A 17,236-nucleotide genomic window follows, 5' to 3' on the forward strand; every position below is an offset into this window, starting at 1 on the left:
GCTTTTCATTACCGTGAAAACAATGTACGAGCACAACAAACAAACATATTTGATAGGTACAAATTTCGTATTATAATCTTTATCATTATAAACGCAAATGTTATTCAAAAAAGAAAACAAAATGTCATATAGACATCATAAATACAGAGCGTATAGACAAAAATTAAAGACAAGAATGCAAAAAAAGGACCATGAAACATTACTACAATAAAGAATCAATTAAAAAAAATATTGACATAAAAAAAAGAGAACAATATAACACATATTTAACATGTTAAACAAGATCTTGGTATCTTCCGATGAAATTTGTTTTAAGAAAAAGACGAGACGTTCTTTGACTAACCCTGGTTTATAACTTTTTGCTAAAGCACTAGTGACGTTTAAATGAGCCTGTGGAGCATTACAAGCTCTTGAATACAAAATGAGTAGGGAAACGTATATCCATATAAGACTGGCGGGAATTTTCCAAAACGACAATTATACAAACGTAAGTTATTAAACCAGGTTTACTCAAATAAAGGCAACAGTAGTATACCGCTGTTCAAAACTCATAAATCCATGGACAGAAAACAAAATCGGGGTAACAAACTAAAACCGAGGGAAACGCATTAAATATATGAGGAGAACAACGACATAACACTAAAATGAAACACACACAGAAATAAACAAAGTTCCACGAGAATAACAAATATAACATCAAAACCAAATACATGAATTTGGAATAGACAAGTACCGTGACACGTCTTATCGCAATGTGAATTGACACTCAAAAATAAGAGAAAACAAACGACGCAACGTTAAAATGTAACACACACACAGAAACGAACTATAATATAACAATGGCCATATTCCTGACTTGGTATAGGACATTTGTAAAGGAAAAAATGGTGTGTTGAACCTGGTTTTGTGGCATGCCAAACCTCGCACTTTTATGGCCATGTGTAATATAGATCATCAATATTACAACACAACACCACAGGACTACTATATAAATAAATTGGAGAACACAATTGACAAAGAATCAAAGATTATCTACACAAGAAAATGCCTGTACCTAGTCAGGAATATGACAGTTGTAATCCATTCGTTTGGTGTGTTTGAGCTTCCCGTTTTGAATTTTCAACGGAGTGTAGTCTTTTTGTGATTTTTTTTTACATCTTAAAATACAATACTGTTCTTCAGTTATACGTAAAGTCTTCAGCATAACACAGGTATCTATGTTCCATATGAGGCATATCTACCTTTTATGAATTTATTGGCAATACTAGTAGATTTTTGTATAAACAAAACGTTTTACTCGTCAGACTTTCTTCTACGCATAGCAATATACCAAAGTATTCTAGTGATCACAAAAATTCCAATTAAAACACCAAGATAGTAGGTAAGCGGCCATTCGACTTTTGTAACTAGTAGTATTATGTCAGAATCAAACTCTGTATACGTAGAATTTGTTGCTGGATTAATCATATTACATACAGGAACCATACTCTTTGCACCACATCTGTAAAATTAAAAAAAAATCCAATATCATTATCTAAGCAATTATGAAATATTTACAATTTAAAAAGTCAATTCTCGTTTGAAAAAATGTTACAACACAAAAGGGTAATAAAAATCACAGCGGTCCCAATTAGTTAAACGTAAAGTTGTACATGCAACGTAAACATATAAGCTACATTTTCACATTAATTGTTCAGAAACACATTACAAGAGTGAATGCGGCTTACAAACAAGCTAATATACCAAGAGTTGCAAGTGTTGCAGTTATAAAATATATGTTTTAAAAATGTCGACAAATATGTTTCTAAAATGTCGACAAATATGTTTCTAAAATGTCGACAAATATGTTCCAATTATATTAACCATTACGTCCTCTTTTCTCAAATTTTACTTAAATAAAGGCAACAGTAGTATACCGCTGTTCAAAACTCATAAATCCATGGACAAAAAACAAAATCGGGGCAACAAACCAAAACCGAGGGAAACGCATTAAATATAAGAGGAGAACAACGACACAACACCGAAACGCAACAGCACACAGAAACGGACCAAGCAACAGACAATACACCACGAGAATAACAAATATAACATCAAAACCAAATACATGAATATGGGATAGACAAGTACCGTGCCACGTCTTATCTCAAAAATAAGAGAAAACAGAAACGACTCAACGTTAAAATGCAACACACACACAGAAACGAACAATATTATAACAATGGCCATCTTCCTGACTTGGTACAGGACACTTTTAAAGGGAAATAAAAGTGGTGGGTTAAACCTGGTTTTAAGGCATGCCAAACCTCGCACTTTAATGGCACAGTTAAATATAAACTTAACACATGGCTTAGGTTACAACTAGTGATGCGTTTAGAAAATGCTCAGCTTACCTCCCGGAGCACCTGAAATCGACCCGGTTTTTGTGTAGTTCGTTTTGCTTAGTCTTTGATTTTCTATGTTATGGTGTGTGGATTTGTGGATTTGTGGATATTTTGTTTTAATTTTTTGCCATGGCAGCTCATTTTGGACTTATGAGTTAGATTATATTCCCTTTGGTTTCTACCTCGTCCTTGTCTTTCTTGTAATGGTTTGCTTTTGTTCTCTTATATGAACTGTTGTCCCATTTATTGACCTCATTATTTGTTGTGAACGAATCATTTTGAAACATTTCAGTTATCTGTTTTGATATACGCTTATTTGATGTATGATAGACGTGTACACAAATTCTTCTTTACTCATATGATTCAACAGTTATGCATGGTTTTGTATAGTAGAGTATTACCTTAGACGTATTTGGCACAACTTTTTGGAATGTTGGATTTAAAAATGCTCATCAACTTTGTTCTTGTTTGGCTTTATAAATATTTCGATATGAGCGTCACTGATGAGTCTTATGTAGACGAAACGCGCGTCTGGCGTACTAAATTATAATCCTGGTACCTTTGATAACTATTTGATTATTCCATATCTTACTTTATTGGTTTTGCATCTTTAAATTCCAGGTAAATGAATGCATTCAGGCCATAGTAAAAGAACGATGCAAATCGTCCCCAACTAAACCATGAGGGTGGTGTATTAAATGCTCCACCTGTAACAAAACATAACATTCATCAATATAAATTAGAATGTCAATATTTGTAAAGCGTGTTATAAATTGTCCCAGCAAACACCTGTTGATTTTCATTATGAGTATATTTATATCAAACGTTTGAGTTTACTTCTTTACTAGAGTATAGCTGAGAATAAAACATTTTGTAAAATTCATAAGAAAAATTAAAATGCTTGTTTAATCCATATAGAAAATATGGACAAGTTAGGTGTACGTGTGATTGAGGTCATTGTTTAAGTTGTACTTTGCTGCAAAAAACAAAATTTGCATTTCAATATGATGCAATCTATAACGCCAGGTTTAATCCACAATTTGGTACTTTACCAAGTAAGGGATATGACAGTTGTAGTTCATTCGTTCGATGTGTTGTAGCTTTATATTTTACCATTTGCTTATGGACTTTGCGTGTAGAATTTTCCTCGGAGTTCGTTTTTTTTTTTACTTTGTACAGGCTTACTTATTAAAATTGATTCTAATTTAAAAGATTTATAGTAGCTTACGTATTGATAGCATTCTTATTCATTTTTCATTACAGAAAGGGTGCTGATGTGAAGTGGCAATATACTTAAATCAACTAATGGTATGAAAGAAATCTATCAATTGCTATAATACCTAAGCACGATATCCTTAATCGTTTACAATGACACTTTAAATTTAACAAAATTCTAAAAACATCAATTTCCACATCATTCTCAGCTACAACCTGCAAGTTTTGTTATTTTATTTATAGCTCTCTTTTTAGAAGTTATGATAAAGTAATTCCAACACGCACGGTTTTTAATCTTTAAAGTTTAGATGTTACACTAAAATGGCTTATAAAAGACCAGCTTATTGTTAAAGGGAGATAACTTTAAATCACATGACTTGTTTTGATATTCGCTGCCATCTGTCTTTCCCATGAATTACAAAGTATTGTGTATGCATTGAGAGAGAATGAAATCACAATTTGTAGTTTTAAAAGAATAGTAAAATTACTATAATACTTTAATATAAGCAAAAATATGAAGCGAGCTCAGTCGCAAAGACGAGCTGATATTTGAGCTTATGAAGTCGGTATCTAAAAATTAAATGCCATTATTCTTTTTATAGACAATTTCATTGGGATGGATTGGCATGGATTGACATGAACGCGTGACGTAATTGCCTTATATTTCGAGTATCCTGTTGTCCTTGATAAAGAAAATCATTGTCAATAAGAATGAAAAGGGAAATTTACAAATTACGGATAAATATCTTTATTCTGATTTTAATAATAGCAATCCTATTTGTGGCCTGCATCACTACAACTCTTCGTATTGTTATTTTGCCTTCAGTGTACCAAATATGATCCAAAATACATTTACGATGGTGTTCCAATGAAAACAATGAAGATAGTATATCTTATAAAATAATCCTAATTTAAACATTTATATCGTTTATATACAAACCCCACAACATCATTGACAGTAAACCTAGTGGTACCATAGTAACGGTCCATGGCGGTCGCAATGCTGCTCCAATAAACACTCCAATGCTCTAAATTAGTAAATAAATATTTTTACGCGTCAAAGATGAACGTCAAATTATAAATTACGCTTATAAAAACAATGTTTTTGATAATAAAAATTATAAAATTGATATATGTAACTTATTCTGGTCAATAGAATAACACTGATAAAATTAAGCAGACGACAGGACGGGTGCCACATGTTGACCAGTATCTGCTAACTCTTCTGAGTCCTTCTGAAGCATCTGAGATTACCTCCCTTTGAGTGGATTCGTGTTGGTTAGTCTTTATTTTTCTATGTTGTGTTTTGTATACTGGTTATTTTTCTTTTGGTCGTTCTTTTTTCCAATGGCGTTTTCAATTTATTTTCGAGTTGAGTTTGAATGTCCCTTGTGGTATCTTTCGCCCATTTTTTGTAAGACATATTGGTCTTTCTTAGCTGAAGTATCAGATTGTTTTTATTTAAACATAGGTAGAAGATACTAAGGTAAGCATTTAATTTTTCAGATCGTATTGTATCGTCATTTAGGACTAAATGCTGCCTAAGTTGTGACTTAATAATCATTAATAAGATAGAAAAATAAAGGCAACAGTTGTATACCGGTGTTCAAAAGAGAGGAAACAAATATTGGTAACAAACTAAAACCGAGGATAACACATCAAATATAAAAAAAAATGCACAAAAGGAACACTGAAGTGCAACAAAGACAAACGCCAACATACATAGAAACGAACTGTATGAAAATAACTGATAAAATTGAGAATGGAAATGGGGTATGTGTCAAATAGACAACAACCCGACAATAGAAGGTCACCAACAGGTCTTCAGTGCAGCAAGAAATTCCCGCACCCGGAGGCGTGCCATATTCCTGCCTGATACATGACATTTCAATACTAGTAATAAATGGTGGGTTGACCATAGTTTAATTGGGACAATGAACAAATAAATACTTCTGTTGGAGGTATATAAGCACTGTCTTCTTTTATTTCAAGCATATTCTCTTAAAAAGGGTTCAGAATCAATTGTTGTATTTAACCTTGAAAACAAACTTGAGAAAATTGACAGATTTATGATAAAGTATAAGTGTCATATAATAAGATTTACCTGTGCTGCTTGTACATATAAAATTTACCTGTGCTGCTATAACATATAAGATTTACCTGTGCTGATATAACATATAATATTTACCTGAGCTGCTAGTACATCGGCCATTAACACACCAAGAGATGCGAAGAATGATTCCATGTTATTGAGGTTAGCAACCCAGTATATAACACTGAGGTATACGAAGGGCTGTATAACTGTCAGAGGTATCTCACTCAAAGTTTTAGATAAACAAAAGGCTGAGAGTCTGTAATGGTTGTATTTTCTCTCTTTATTGATAACCTTGATTTCTTTTGGAACTAAAATACAAATCAATGCTAAATAAAAAAAAAAACATTGGGGCTCTATTGAACCTATTTGCTCAGCTGGTTTATATTTCCATTGCAACATTAGAAAAATTCAGAACCAAAGTAATAGAATATTCATCTGGAAAAAAACTATGTACTTGTTTCCAAACATAAGACTTGTGATTTTGAATTATTCATAGTGTAAGAATTCATAGTTTAAAATTATCCTTTTTAGTACCCATTGCATCCTCTTATTTGAAAAAAGGGAAAGTTACTCAAATATGTTATCATTCTTCAACCTTTTTAAATAATTGTATACATGTGGTCTTGTGTTTAACAAAGTGGTATCATAATAAAAGAGGCCTGTTATGGAAATCTTGAATTGCTGGATTGGGCACATGATTTAATTTATTCACAATTATCACAAAAAAGGAGTCATATATTGTATACACTTTTCGTGATTTGATTAAATATGATAATTTTGTAGAATGCTATGCACAAAATATATATTTTCCAAACTGTGCAAACTGTCATAGATCAAGGAGCTCCTCGTTCAGTTTCATGATATGTTTTTTTAAATCGTACGATACATTAAAAGTTAACATTCTAGTATATATCGTACGAAAACTGTGATAAATGTTGCACTCGGATTAACCAGAAAGAAACATACTTTATTGTTTGTCTAACAGTACATCGGTACTTGAAAGTCTACATGAAACCATACACGTAACGTTATTGACTATTTCGGAAATCTCTTACATCGTACATTGATAACAAACGTGTTTGTCTCACAACATTTGATCAAGATATAGCAGTTTGTCAACACATGGCAATATCATAGAACTTGTTGTTTTATTTACATAGTGGTTAGACTGAAGAGATACAATCAAAATTCACAGCTCAACTTAGCTATCTATAATCTTACTTACATGTAAGGATGCCATCTAACAATGAAAAAAACGCCCACTGCACAACAGTGAAAAAGAACTGAAATAAAATTACCGATATGCTTACTCCTCTCTCTTTTAAAGTATAAAGATTCTATAACACAGTCATAAGCTTCGAAGTTGAACTGTTTTGTTTCTTATGTATTCAAATTTTAATATAGCCCTAAGGAGAATTGTTATGCACGGGATAAGGATATTTAATTAAATGAAAGACAAGAATGTCGAAAATGGAAACAAGGTAGATCCTTTTTGTTTCCTGATTCTGCCAAAACAAAACAAAAATCAAATACTGGTAAAACGATGAATTACATATTTTTACAAATTGCATTAAACAGACATAAAAAGAATATAATAATCCGATTGTAGGGGAAACGGTACTATTTATTCTACTATAGGCGACAATATTAACATTTTCTAAATTTACCACTTCAAAGTTTAAGATAAAAACCTGGATAAAACAGTTATTTGTTGTGTAAGTACTTTATTATTCTGTTTTAAAAATTAAAGCCAAATAGTATCATGACCAATTTCCAACGGAGCTTGTTTATATTATCCATGCCCACCGTCATTTTGCATCAAATTTATGAAATTTTGCAAGTCTTTTCGAATAATTCTCTAGAAAATATTCCAATAGGTTTCAAAATTTATATTATAAATATACACACTGCAGTTATTCATAGATAAATAAAAAATATATTGTACCCTTACATTCAATCACAGCGCTCCTAATTTGACTTCCTTCACGCTACCGGTGTTTGAACAGAGAATTGATGATCCAGGGTTATGTCTCGTCCTATTTTTGTACATAATCAAAACGATAATTATTTTCTCCAGTGAAACCAGTTAATGTAGTGTTTTATTGTACAACCGTAATGTAAGCAGTACTTATATTGTACAGCTGTTATATAACATAGACTTACCAAACCTAATCTGTCCTTGACGGTCTCCTCTGTTCTTTCTGGTTGCCACCAAACCAAGATACAAACAACGAGAATATACACATTTTGTATAACACTGATTGGAAATAAGATTCGTCTACGTGCATTTGTAAAGTTACGACAGAATAATGTCCAGAACTGATTACAATAAGATGAGGAATAAAGACCTGAGGAAGGACTGGATAGTGTTGTGTCCTTTGTTTGTTCTATTAATACTTTTATTTCTTCGGCGTCGTATTTGACGGGTTTGGTATGGTTGTTATTATCCTTACTCAGAGAACTTTTACTACTTTTAGAAGATTTAGCAGGATATTTTGTCAAATGGAAATAATCAGGCCAGTCATGAGTGTTCCTGCAAAAATAAAATGGAAACTTAACAATATTATCCTAAAGAATTAGTTTATGGGTTAAGAAATTTGAAAACAGATCACACATTCAGTCCGATCATTTAGAATTTTATAGATAATTGCTGTGATGTTAATGTGCAAACTTTTCCAAAAATTTATTTTAGAAAATGCAGTCAAGGAGTATTAAACAAAGGCTAAAACTAATGATTCTGTTTTGTTTTCTGTTAAAGTTGTTTTAAATGAAAAGTATTAAAGTTTTAATACCCGGTTGCTATGCTAAATTTTTCGTTCAATCAAAGACAAAATCAGTAATTTTCACAATCTTCGCAGGAAACAAATATAAGCCCTACATTTTTTTCAGCAGATTGAATTGCCTCTTTACATTTCCTCCATAAAATAAAATATCAGAATTTTATTCCTGTGTTTTTATCTTTATTATTAATTTGATCATTTTGAAAGGGCTTTTGTATTATGGTTGATTATTTTTATTTTGGTTTGTTGGACAGTTTGTTTCTTAATGTAAAGATAGTTAAATATATACATAAAAAAACACGTATTTGCTGCCGATTTGATGCTAAAATATAAATTGGTAAAAAAAATGAAAATATTAACTTCGGTATGATATTTTATGATTTATAACGTATATAATGACAGTACCTTCTCTTGTATGCGGCTTCAACAATTTTCTCCTGGACAGGGATTGTGTCATCCAAGCAATCTTCATTTAGAAGTTCTACTAAAGAAAAATAATTGACTGTTTAAAACAAGGCTTAATCTCCTTATATATTAAATGCATTTCATGAAAATTTTACTCCTTCTTCTTTTCAAATTCAGCACTCCATCAACATACTGATGATAACGTGCCAGGCACTGATTTTACTATGCCGCGCGTCCGTTTGGTACATAAACATCAAACTAGTCAGAAACCAAAAAGAACTCACAAAACCAAGATAGCGATTTCCAAAATGGCGTCCATCACCTGTTCCTGACCGATGGCACAAAATTATTTAAACGTTCACCAATCGCCTTCGGGCACCGAGCCGACCGTGCGAGGGCTGTATAGCCAGACAAGGTCGTTAAGAAAATTATTTGTCGCATTGTATAGGATTTACTCATTGTTTAGGGCCATACAGTGACCTTCAACGGTTAATATCACTGTTCGTATCTTACTGACTAGTTGTTTTTTTGGCTTTCTTATCAGATCTGAGGATATTTATATGCAATAATTCTTCTCCCACAGTGTATTGTATACATACTAAATATGACAGCAAATGTTGATTTCTTTGGGAGATTTATTGTATTGATATTACTCCATGGCTTAAATTCACAGAACTTTGTGGCGTGATCATAATTTTGAAACGAATTCTGCTCTTATCGTCTTTAAAACTGCGGCGAGCTGAACGTGTTTTGCTCCATGTTGAAGGTCTCACTGCGACTTTAAGATAGAGAATAGCATTAAAAGCGTTGTTCCATTCCTTTTTATGTATTTTGTTTTGCATGTTCTGATTTTGCGTCCATATCCAATCTTTTCTATTGAATACATATACTATTCAATATTGAAACAACTATTTTTAATGAACTTACACATATAATCCATAGGATGATGGCCAATAGGTGGAGCTGTGTCTAACTGTTGTAAAAAACTGTCACATTGTGCTGAGGTTCCGTAAAACGCTGTCTATTAGATACAATATGTTATGTTCAATACAAATCAAGAAACACTTGTTGGTATGATGTGCTGAGTATCTAATAAAAAACTAAAATTTCAGGCATAAAAACTGTAATTTATTACATTTATTGCTTCAGATATCATATTTGACCTATAAGTAATATATTTCGTCGTATGAAAACCCCATTTTCTCCCCAAAGTAATGAAACACAAGAATTATTTCTATTCTATTGACAATGTTATACTTCAATTTGTATCAATTTGTATCATTATTCTATATGAAATATAATAGCTATTGTGCTATGGTAAATTTTTATAATCTTGTTTTTCATTTTTGCTATTGTATTTTGCGTTTATGCGTTTTTGTGTTTCTTGGTTACATATGACGTGGCTCTGTACTTATACATCTCGTCATTGTGTTATTGTAAACTCTTTTATTATTGTCTTACATTTTTACTAATGAGCTTTGTTTGTATGTCTTTTGTGGTTCTTTGTTTTTATAGTGATAAAGATTTATATAATACAGTTTTGACTTGTAAAACACTTACATGGCCATTATAAAGAAACAATGATTTGGAACAGGTTTGGTATATACCACTTGGACAAGCCCGTAGCGAGACAATTCCTATCTTTTCAAACTGAATCGTGTAATACCTTAAAAACCTCATCAAATCTAAGGCATCTTTATAATCTAAGTCGGTAGTTGGCTCCTAAAATCATAGGGAATATATTGAAATCAGTTCCTAAAAATTTTGATATTAGTTCATAAAATTCTGAATAACGATATAAAGTAGATATATTTAAAATAATATGAAAGTCTTAGAGTTGATGTACCATATGCGCTATTCTAATTCAGCTTTTTGTCTATCATGGTTCTCAGTTATTACAAAGGTATTGATTGCTACGTGGTTCTTGATGTATTGTTTCCAAGAATTCAAGAATTTCAGCTCGTAAAATATCAAAATAAACAAAGTATCATTGAAGTACACTCATCGGCTATAAATGTTTAACTATTCATATATCATTTTTAGTTGTACTTGTTGGGTCATTAACAGTTGTTCATGTTGGAATTTAGGGTTTCACTTTTTTGTTTCTTTTTCTTATCCTATGGTATTTTCATCTTCATTTGTTTTGGAGTTTTACATTGTGCTGTTTTTAATAATAGCGTTATAAGATTAGCTATACCTACATCAATAACTATAACTTTCGGATCTATCAGCATTTCACAAGCTATACTAAGCTTCTTTTTAACAGCTGTAGTAACAACTTGTACCACTATATGGAATAAATAAAAAAGAAGATGTGGTATGATTGCCAATGAGACAACTCTCAACAAGACACCAAATGACACAGAAATTAACAACCATTGTACGGTCTTCAACTATGAGCAAAGCCCGTACCGCATAGTTAGCTATAAAAGGTCTCGAAATGGCAAATGTAAAACAGTTCCAACAAGAAAACTTACGGCCTAAATTATATACAAAAAATAAACGAAAAACAAATATGTAACAAATCAACAAAGACTATTCATTACACAGTCATTAGCTAAATTGTTGTCAACCTTTAGTTCAACTGTTATATTTATTTAGTTAGAATTAATCTAAACGTCACGAATGCTATGGCATTTGTTGCAAACCGTTTATAGATTCATTCAGAATTTCTAAATTCTTCAATACACCAATGAGCAATTTCTTCTAGAGATTATTTTCTGAAGTTAGTAAGAACTATAACAGCAGATTTGTTTACATGACAAAATCGTGAGAGTAGTTTTAATCGTCGGATAAACGACTTAAAAGTTTTATATAAACGCTAGATAAACACATTAAACCTTCTTCAAATTGACTTTGTAATGTATTTCATCGATGTTTAAATTGACAGTTACTTCAACGTGACATTTTATTACGTCATGATTTTATATTTTTGTCTTTAAAGACAATATTTGACTTCACTAAGTGTTTACATTTTTTAAGTAATCTTGTCCTAAAATCTCGTGTTAACTTACGGAATTATCGCGTTAACATACTGAAATATCGTTTTAACTTACTGAATTGTCGCGTTATCTTACGGAAATCTCGTGTAAACATACTGAAATCTCGTGTAAACATACTGAAATATCGTGTAAACATACTGAAATCTCGTGTAAACTAATTGAAATCTCGTGTAAACTTACTAAAATCCAGATACATCTGTAGATGAAGCAGATCAATTACTTGTTTAACTCTGTTTTTGATGTTTACTTCGTTTGATGAAAGCCTCAATTTAGCAGTAAACTAAAAAAAAAAAACGTAATAATATAAAGAATGAATTAAAAGTCTATTGTTCAGTGAATAGTTTAAAACAATTAGATGCAGTAAGGAGTAATATTTTTGCCTGTTAAGTTGATTTCCAAAACTAAAATGAATATAATTATTTGTAATTACAGAAGATAAAGCAATACTATTTTCACATTAATTGAAATATTAAAAAAAACTGTTATTTTAGTTGTATCTTACAAATAGGGTTTCATAAACTGTCAAGGTAGGAAGAAACAAGTCTCGTGATTGGACAAATGCTATTCTGTTTCGGCATGCGTTTAATGGTTCCCCATTTAGCAGTATTTCGCCTATATATGGCTTCAAATGCCCTGCAAGTGTTGATACTAAAGCTGATTTTCCCGATCCTACAAGTTATAAGATGTGAACAGTTAAAAGTAAATCGTTATGTTACAATTTTCATGTGGGATATATATATATATATGTATAATAATGAAAATAAATGTGTGGTAAACAACGCGGTAAAACAACAACCAATCAAATGCAAGTTCCCTTAAAACAGACAATAAAACTATTTATATGGTATAAAAAAAATAAGCTTTCACTAGATATTGTAATAAAGCTGAGAATGGAAATATGGAATATGTCAAAGAGACAACAACTCGACCAAAGAGTAGACAACAGCGGAAGGTCACTAATTGGTCTAAAAAGTAAAAGTAAAGTAATCTTTATTTAAAGTCGTGTTGCATATGGACATTGGTTCTTTTAAAATAGCTCTTAAACGCAGAGACAAAATCCTGCACCCGGAGGTGGTCCTCTGCTGGTCCCTAAATAAAATTGTGAAAATGAACGTCACACTTAACTCCAAAACATGTAAATGAACTAAAATTTAAATAAAATTTGCAAGACTAATAAAGGCAAGTAGAGGCTCCTGACTTGAAGCAAGCGCAAAACTGCGACTAGGTTAAACATGCTTAGTGAGATCTCAACCCTCCGCCTATACCTGTAAGTTTATTTAAATCATTTCAGTCTACATGTGGGTAGCTTAATTGTGAAAAAGTTCAGAAACAATAAAACATTCTTATAATGTAAATGCATAGAGATATAACTTCAATTTGATAACATTCTATAATCCCTGTTTTATTAAGTTATGCTACCTAAAGGCTGTCTCAACTTCGAAATATGAATATTCAATTTAGTATAATAAAAAGATTTCCGACTAAATAATATTGTATTTCGAAAACATTTAGCCATTCATGTCTTTCGCTTTTCTGTTTTAAATGAAATATCTTTTTCAATGCAAATAATTTCTTTCAAAAAAATCAATAAAAGTGGAATGTGGGAATGATAACCTTTAGTGTTGAGTCTCCGTCAATAACATGGTGATATATTATATATTGTTTTATCGTTTTATAGATGTTCATTTACTTTCTCCCTTACTTATCACTGAATGATTTTCATTTACTGTCAAATGACTGAGAATTTAAATCCCATAATAAACACTATGAATTTGAACAATTACAGTAGTCACATAGTCTGTTTGTTAGTCGTCAAGATTTACAATATCATTGTTCTCTTTGTACTTGTGGCTTCTGTCCTATTGTTTTAAATTACAGACATAGAATTGTGAGGAACGTGGATATGTGGGGAACATTACAAACACTCGCAAGTGAAGACATTGATATTCCAAAATGAAATGTTAATGAAATAAAATGGTAACTGTTTTGTTTTAGCGATTTCACACCTTTTTAAAGAGTTTTGATGTGTGTAAATTTTAATTATGTTAAAATAAATGTTTAGATGTTCAGATTTTCTGTTACAATGTTCATATTGTTTTTTGTTCATTTATTTTTGTTGTCCAGTTAACCCTCATTTTTTATTTAGCCCTCCTAATGAATAGATATAAGAAGATGTGGTATGAGTTCTTATGAGACAACTCTCCATCCAAGTTACAAAGAAAAGAAGAAGATACACTAAACCAAGGAAAGTATTTCCAAAATCTATCTTTTATTTACTATTAGGCCTATTAATCTTATCAGAGTTATTGGTTTGAGGAAAATTATGTTTGGTTTTTTTTGGCAATTTTTGTTATACAAGAAATCTTATTTTCATCCAAATTTTCAAAATTGATATTTGAACTTAAAACTTTAACATGGTCTGCTTAAACTTTTGGATATTTGAATACTTAAATTTCATCTTAGAATTTAAGTGCCGATTTTTTATTTTTCCTCAAAATAATTTTGACCCTTGTGTTTAATAAAACGGTATTTGCTCAGTTTCAAATTTGGTCTGATTCTTTTACTCAAAGCATTAGCTTTGCAAATGAATGTTTTTCGTTGGATAATTGAATAGTTTTCCTTATTTGATAATTTGAAGTTCCAACTTGTGTATCGTTACTGTTGTTAACTAGTATAGTCGTATTGATTCTTTTTGTTGAATATAGTGCATTTCGTATATTTCATTTATTTTAGACTCATTCTTTTTTTCCTAAAGAAATGGAGAGAACTTTGGAAAGGTAAGTAACTTTCAATTTTCTCACATCAAATTTGAAGTGCACCTTAAATATTTTATAATCTGTTTAAAGTACAACATGACTTACTTCCTATATAAACTTGAGAAGTCAAAGGATTTTGAGGTTAATTAAATATTAGTTAAGCATACGTCTTTCTTAAGTTAATCCCCAAATGGGATTGTCGCATCTTCCTATTTAGTGTCTTTGATCATCCACCATTTTTAAGTTCTTATCTAAAACAGTCCTCTTATCCTGATAAAATGGAACTTCAATATGGAAATAAAGATAAAGGTCAACTTCCTAAAGGTTGATGAAAATGATAAAAATAAAAAAGATGATATTCATTGATGACGGTCACAATGGTATCACTGTGTCAAAATTCTCATGTTACAACACAATGTGATAATTTTTCAATATATAAAAGAAAATGTCGGGTGTGATTTCCAATGAGACAACTCTTCATAAGAGACCAAGTAACATAGAATTTAACAACTACAGCTCATCGTACGGCCTTCAACAATGAGTAAAATTCGTACCGCATCATCAGCTATAAAAAGGCCCGAAATGACAAATGCATGTAAAAAATACAAACGAGAAAAATAACGGCCTATTTAAGGTACAAAAAAAAACGAAAACAAATATGTAACAAAGCAACTAACGATAACCACTTAATATCAGGCTCCTGACTTGGGACATACAAACATAATGTGGTAGGGTTAAACATATCAGCGGGATCCCACCCTCTCCCTAACCTGGTGCAGTGGTTTAACAGTTCAACATAAGAACGAACTATTAAAAAATCAGTTATAAAAGGCTTTACGCACCAGGTGAATACAAATAGAAATACATCTAACAAAATCACAGAGTGGACGTGACCGGGTACTTGTACATCCAACAACAAAAGGACAAGTGTAGTTCAGTACCATCTGAGAGTACTCGCGTTTACTGACAATAGTTCAAAGCCAATAACACTCCCAAAAACAATCATGCATTTAAGGCTAAATTATCAATAACAGATATCAACAGACTGTAGATCCATGAATCTGAATATGTCTATAAAAGTAATAAATAGTTTGCTTTAGTTTGCGTATTTATAGTACTTTATCAATTTTCTTTCAAATTTTCTTGATACTAGTATGCACGTCTGGCGTTCACTTTTTTTTATGAATGTTACCTTTGGTGATTTATATGTATGTTTTTATCAATTGAAAATCGGTTACTCACCTTTTGGTCCAAAGACTCCGAGAATTTCTCCTTTTTTGACCATCCCTGATACATTCCGAATGATATGGTTATCGTTTAGACTAAGGTTAATGTTACGGAATATAAATTCTGACTCTGAACAACCTGGAGAGTAATAGCAATCCGCTGCCATCTTGGAGAATTTCTTTTCTCTCATTGACGTTTCAAGATAATGAAATATATATATCCGTATATGGTATCATAAAGTTATATAGCTGCAGTAAGAGACCTGTAAGTGTTTTCAGAGTAAACATAATTTAAAGGATTGAAGTTCTTGTTGACCTTAGATCTACATAAAACATGATGGAAAGCGATTTCTATCATAACTTTTAGATGTATTGAATTATATACAGTTATTTTGTGGTTTTGTTCTTATCTTTCTTTATAAGATTAAAAAAGATTGCAATGATTGCCAAAGAGACAAATATTCACCTAAGACAAATGACGAAGAAGTTACCGACTATTATGTTAAGAGAACAAAGGAAATACGGAGCATTCAAAATTACACAGAAACTAACATCCCGAAGCTTTTACATTTCTTATTCAGAATGGTTACAGTTTATATCATTACGGATGATAAGTGCAGTTTTTACGTACATGATATATTCACAAGTTACAAGGGCTTAAAATATAATATTTTTTCTACCTCATTTTATCGAAGTGCAATGACTTTTAACTATTACAACGTATAAAGGAAATATTATAACCCGAATAGATGTTTCTATCAAATATTTAACAAAAAAACATGTGGAAATCGGAACTTCTATGACAAGTCATTTTTTATTTCAAAATCATTCTGCTTTTACATCGAATCAAATGCCCACAAGATTAATCTTTCGCTTATCAAGCCTAGGTACATCTTGAACAATGGTCATCCTCCAACATTATGGACCATGATATAATTCATAAAAACAATCTCTGTTTATCAATTTTTCTGTTTACAGTTTCTCGTGATCTTCTTAAGAGTGTTTCAGCACAACAAAAGAACAAAATGTAAAAATCAGTTGCAATACGTTTAGTTCTAAAGGTCGGTACAGGAAACAAAAACAACATAAAACCAATAAAACACAAAGTATAAAAATGAGGCCTCGTAGTTTCTGAAAGCTGGTCCAAAGCCAAATACAAAGTATAAAAATGAGGCCTCGTAGTTTCTGAAAGCTAGTCCAAAGCCAAATACAACTAATCAATGAATTATGTTAAAAAGCTTAAAACATATTGAAAAACTTCTGCACATTTGTAATTGTTGCTTTAATTTTTAGCTCAACTGGCTCATAGGGAAATGTTCAGAATATTGAGATCTTCCTACTGTGTATTTACTTGAAAACTGAAAGACGATCTCCTA

At 31.4% G+C, this 17,236-nt stretch overlaps 1 protein-coding gene across 1 annotated transcript; it reads right to left on the bottom strand.

Moving 5' to 3' along the window:
- Nucleotides 1-1,214: 1,214 nt before the first annotated feature.
- LOC134704846 (uncharacterized) lies at nt 1,215-16,039 on the bottom strand. Its single transcript, XM_063563627.1, has 13 exons — nt 15,877-16,039; nt 12,381-12,547; nt 12,059-12,158; nt 11,078-11,163; nt 10,437-10,598; nt 9,804-9,897; nt 8,877-8,955; nt 7,855-8,224; nt 6,917-6,974; nt 5,785-5,999; nt 4,537-4,624; nt 2,974-3,088; nt 1,215-1,501 (listed from the first exon to the last, which is right to left on the bottom strand). The coding sequence occupies exons 1-13, from the start codon at nt 16,025-16,027 to the stop codon at nt 1,294-1,296; spliced, it is 1,893 nt and encodes a 630-aa protein (XP_063419697.1). The 5' UTR covers nt 16,028-16,039; the 3' UTR covers nt 1,215-1,293.
- Between the last annotated feature and the right edge of the window lie 1,197 nt (nt 16,040-17,236).

Source organism: Mytilus trossulus, chromosome 2 (genome assembly GCF_036588685.1).
Source record: "Mytilus trossulus isolate FHL-02 chromosome 2, PNRI_Mtr1.1.1.hap1, whole genome shotgun sequence".
NCBI classification, from domain to species: domain Eukaryota; kingdom Metazoa; phylum Mollusca; class Bivalvia; order Mytilida; family Mytilidae; genus Mytilus; species Mytilus trossulus.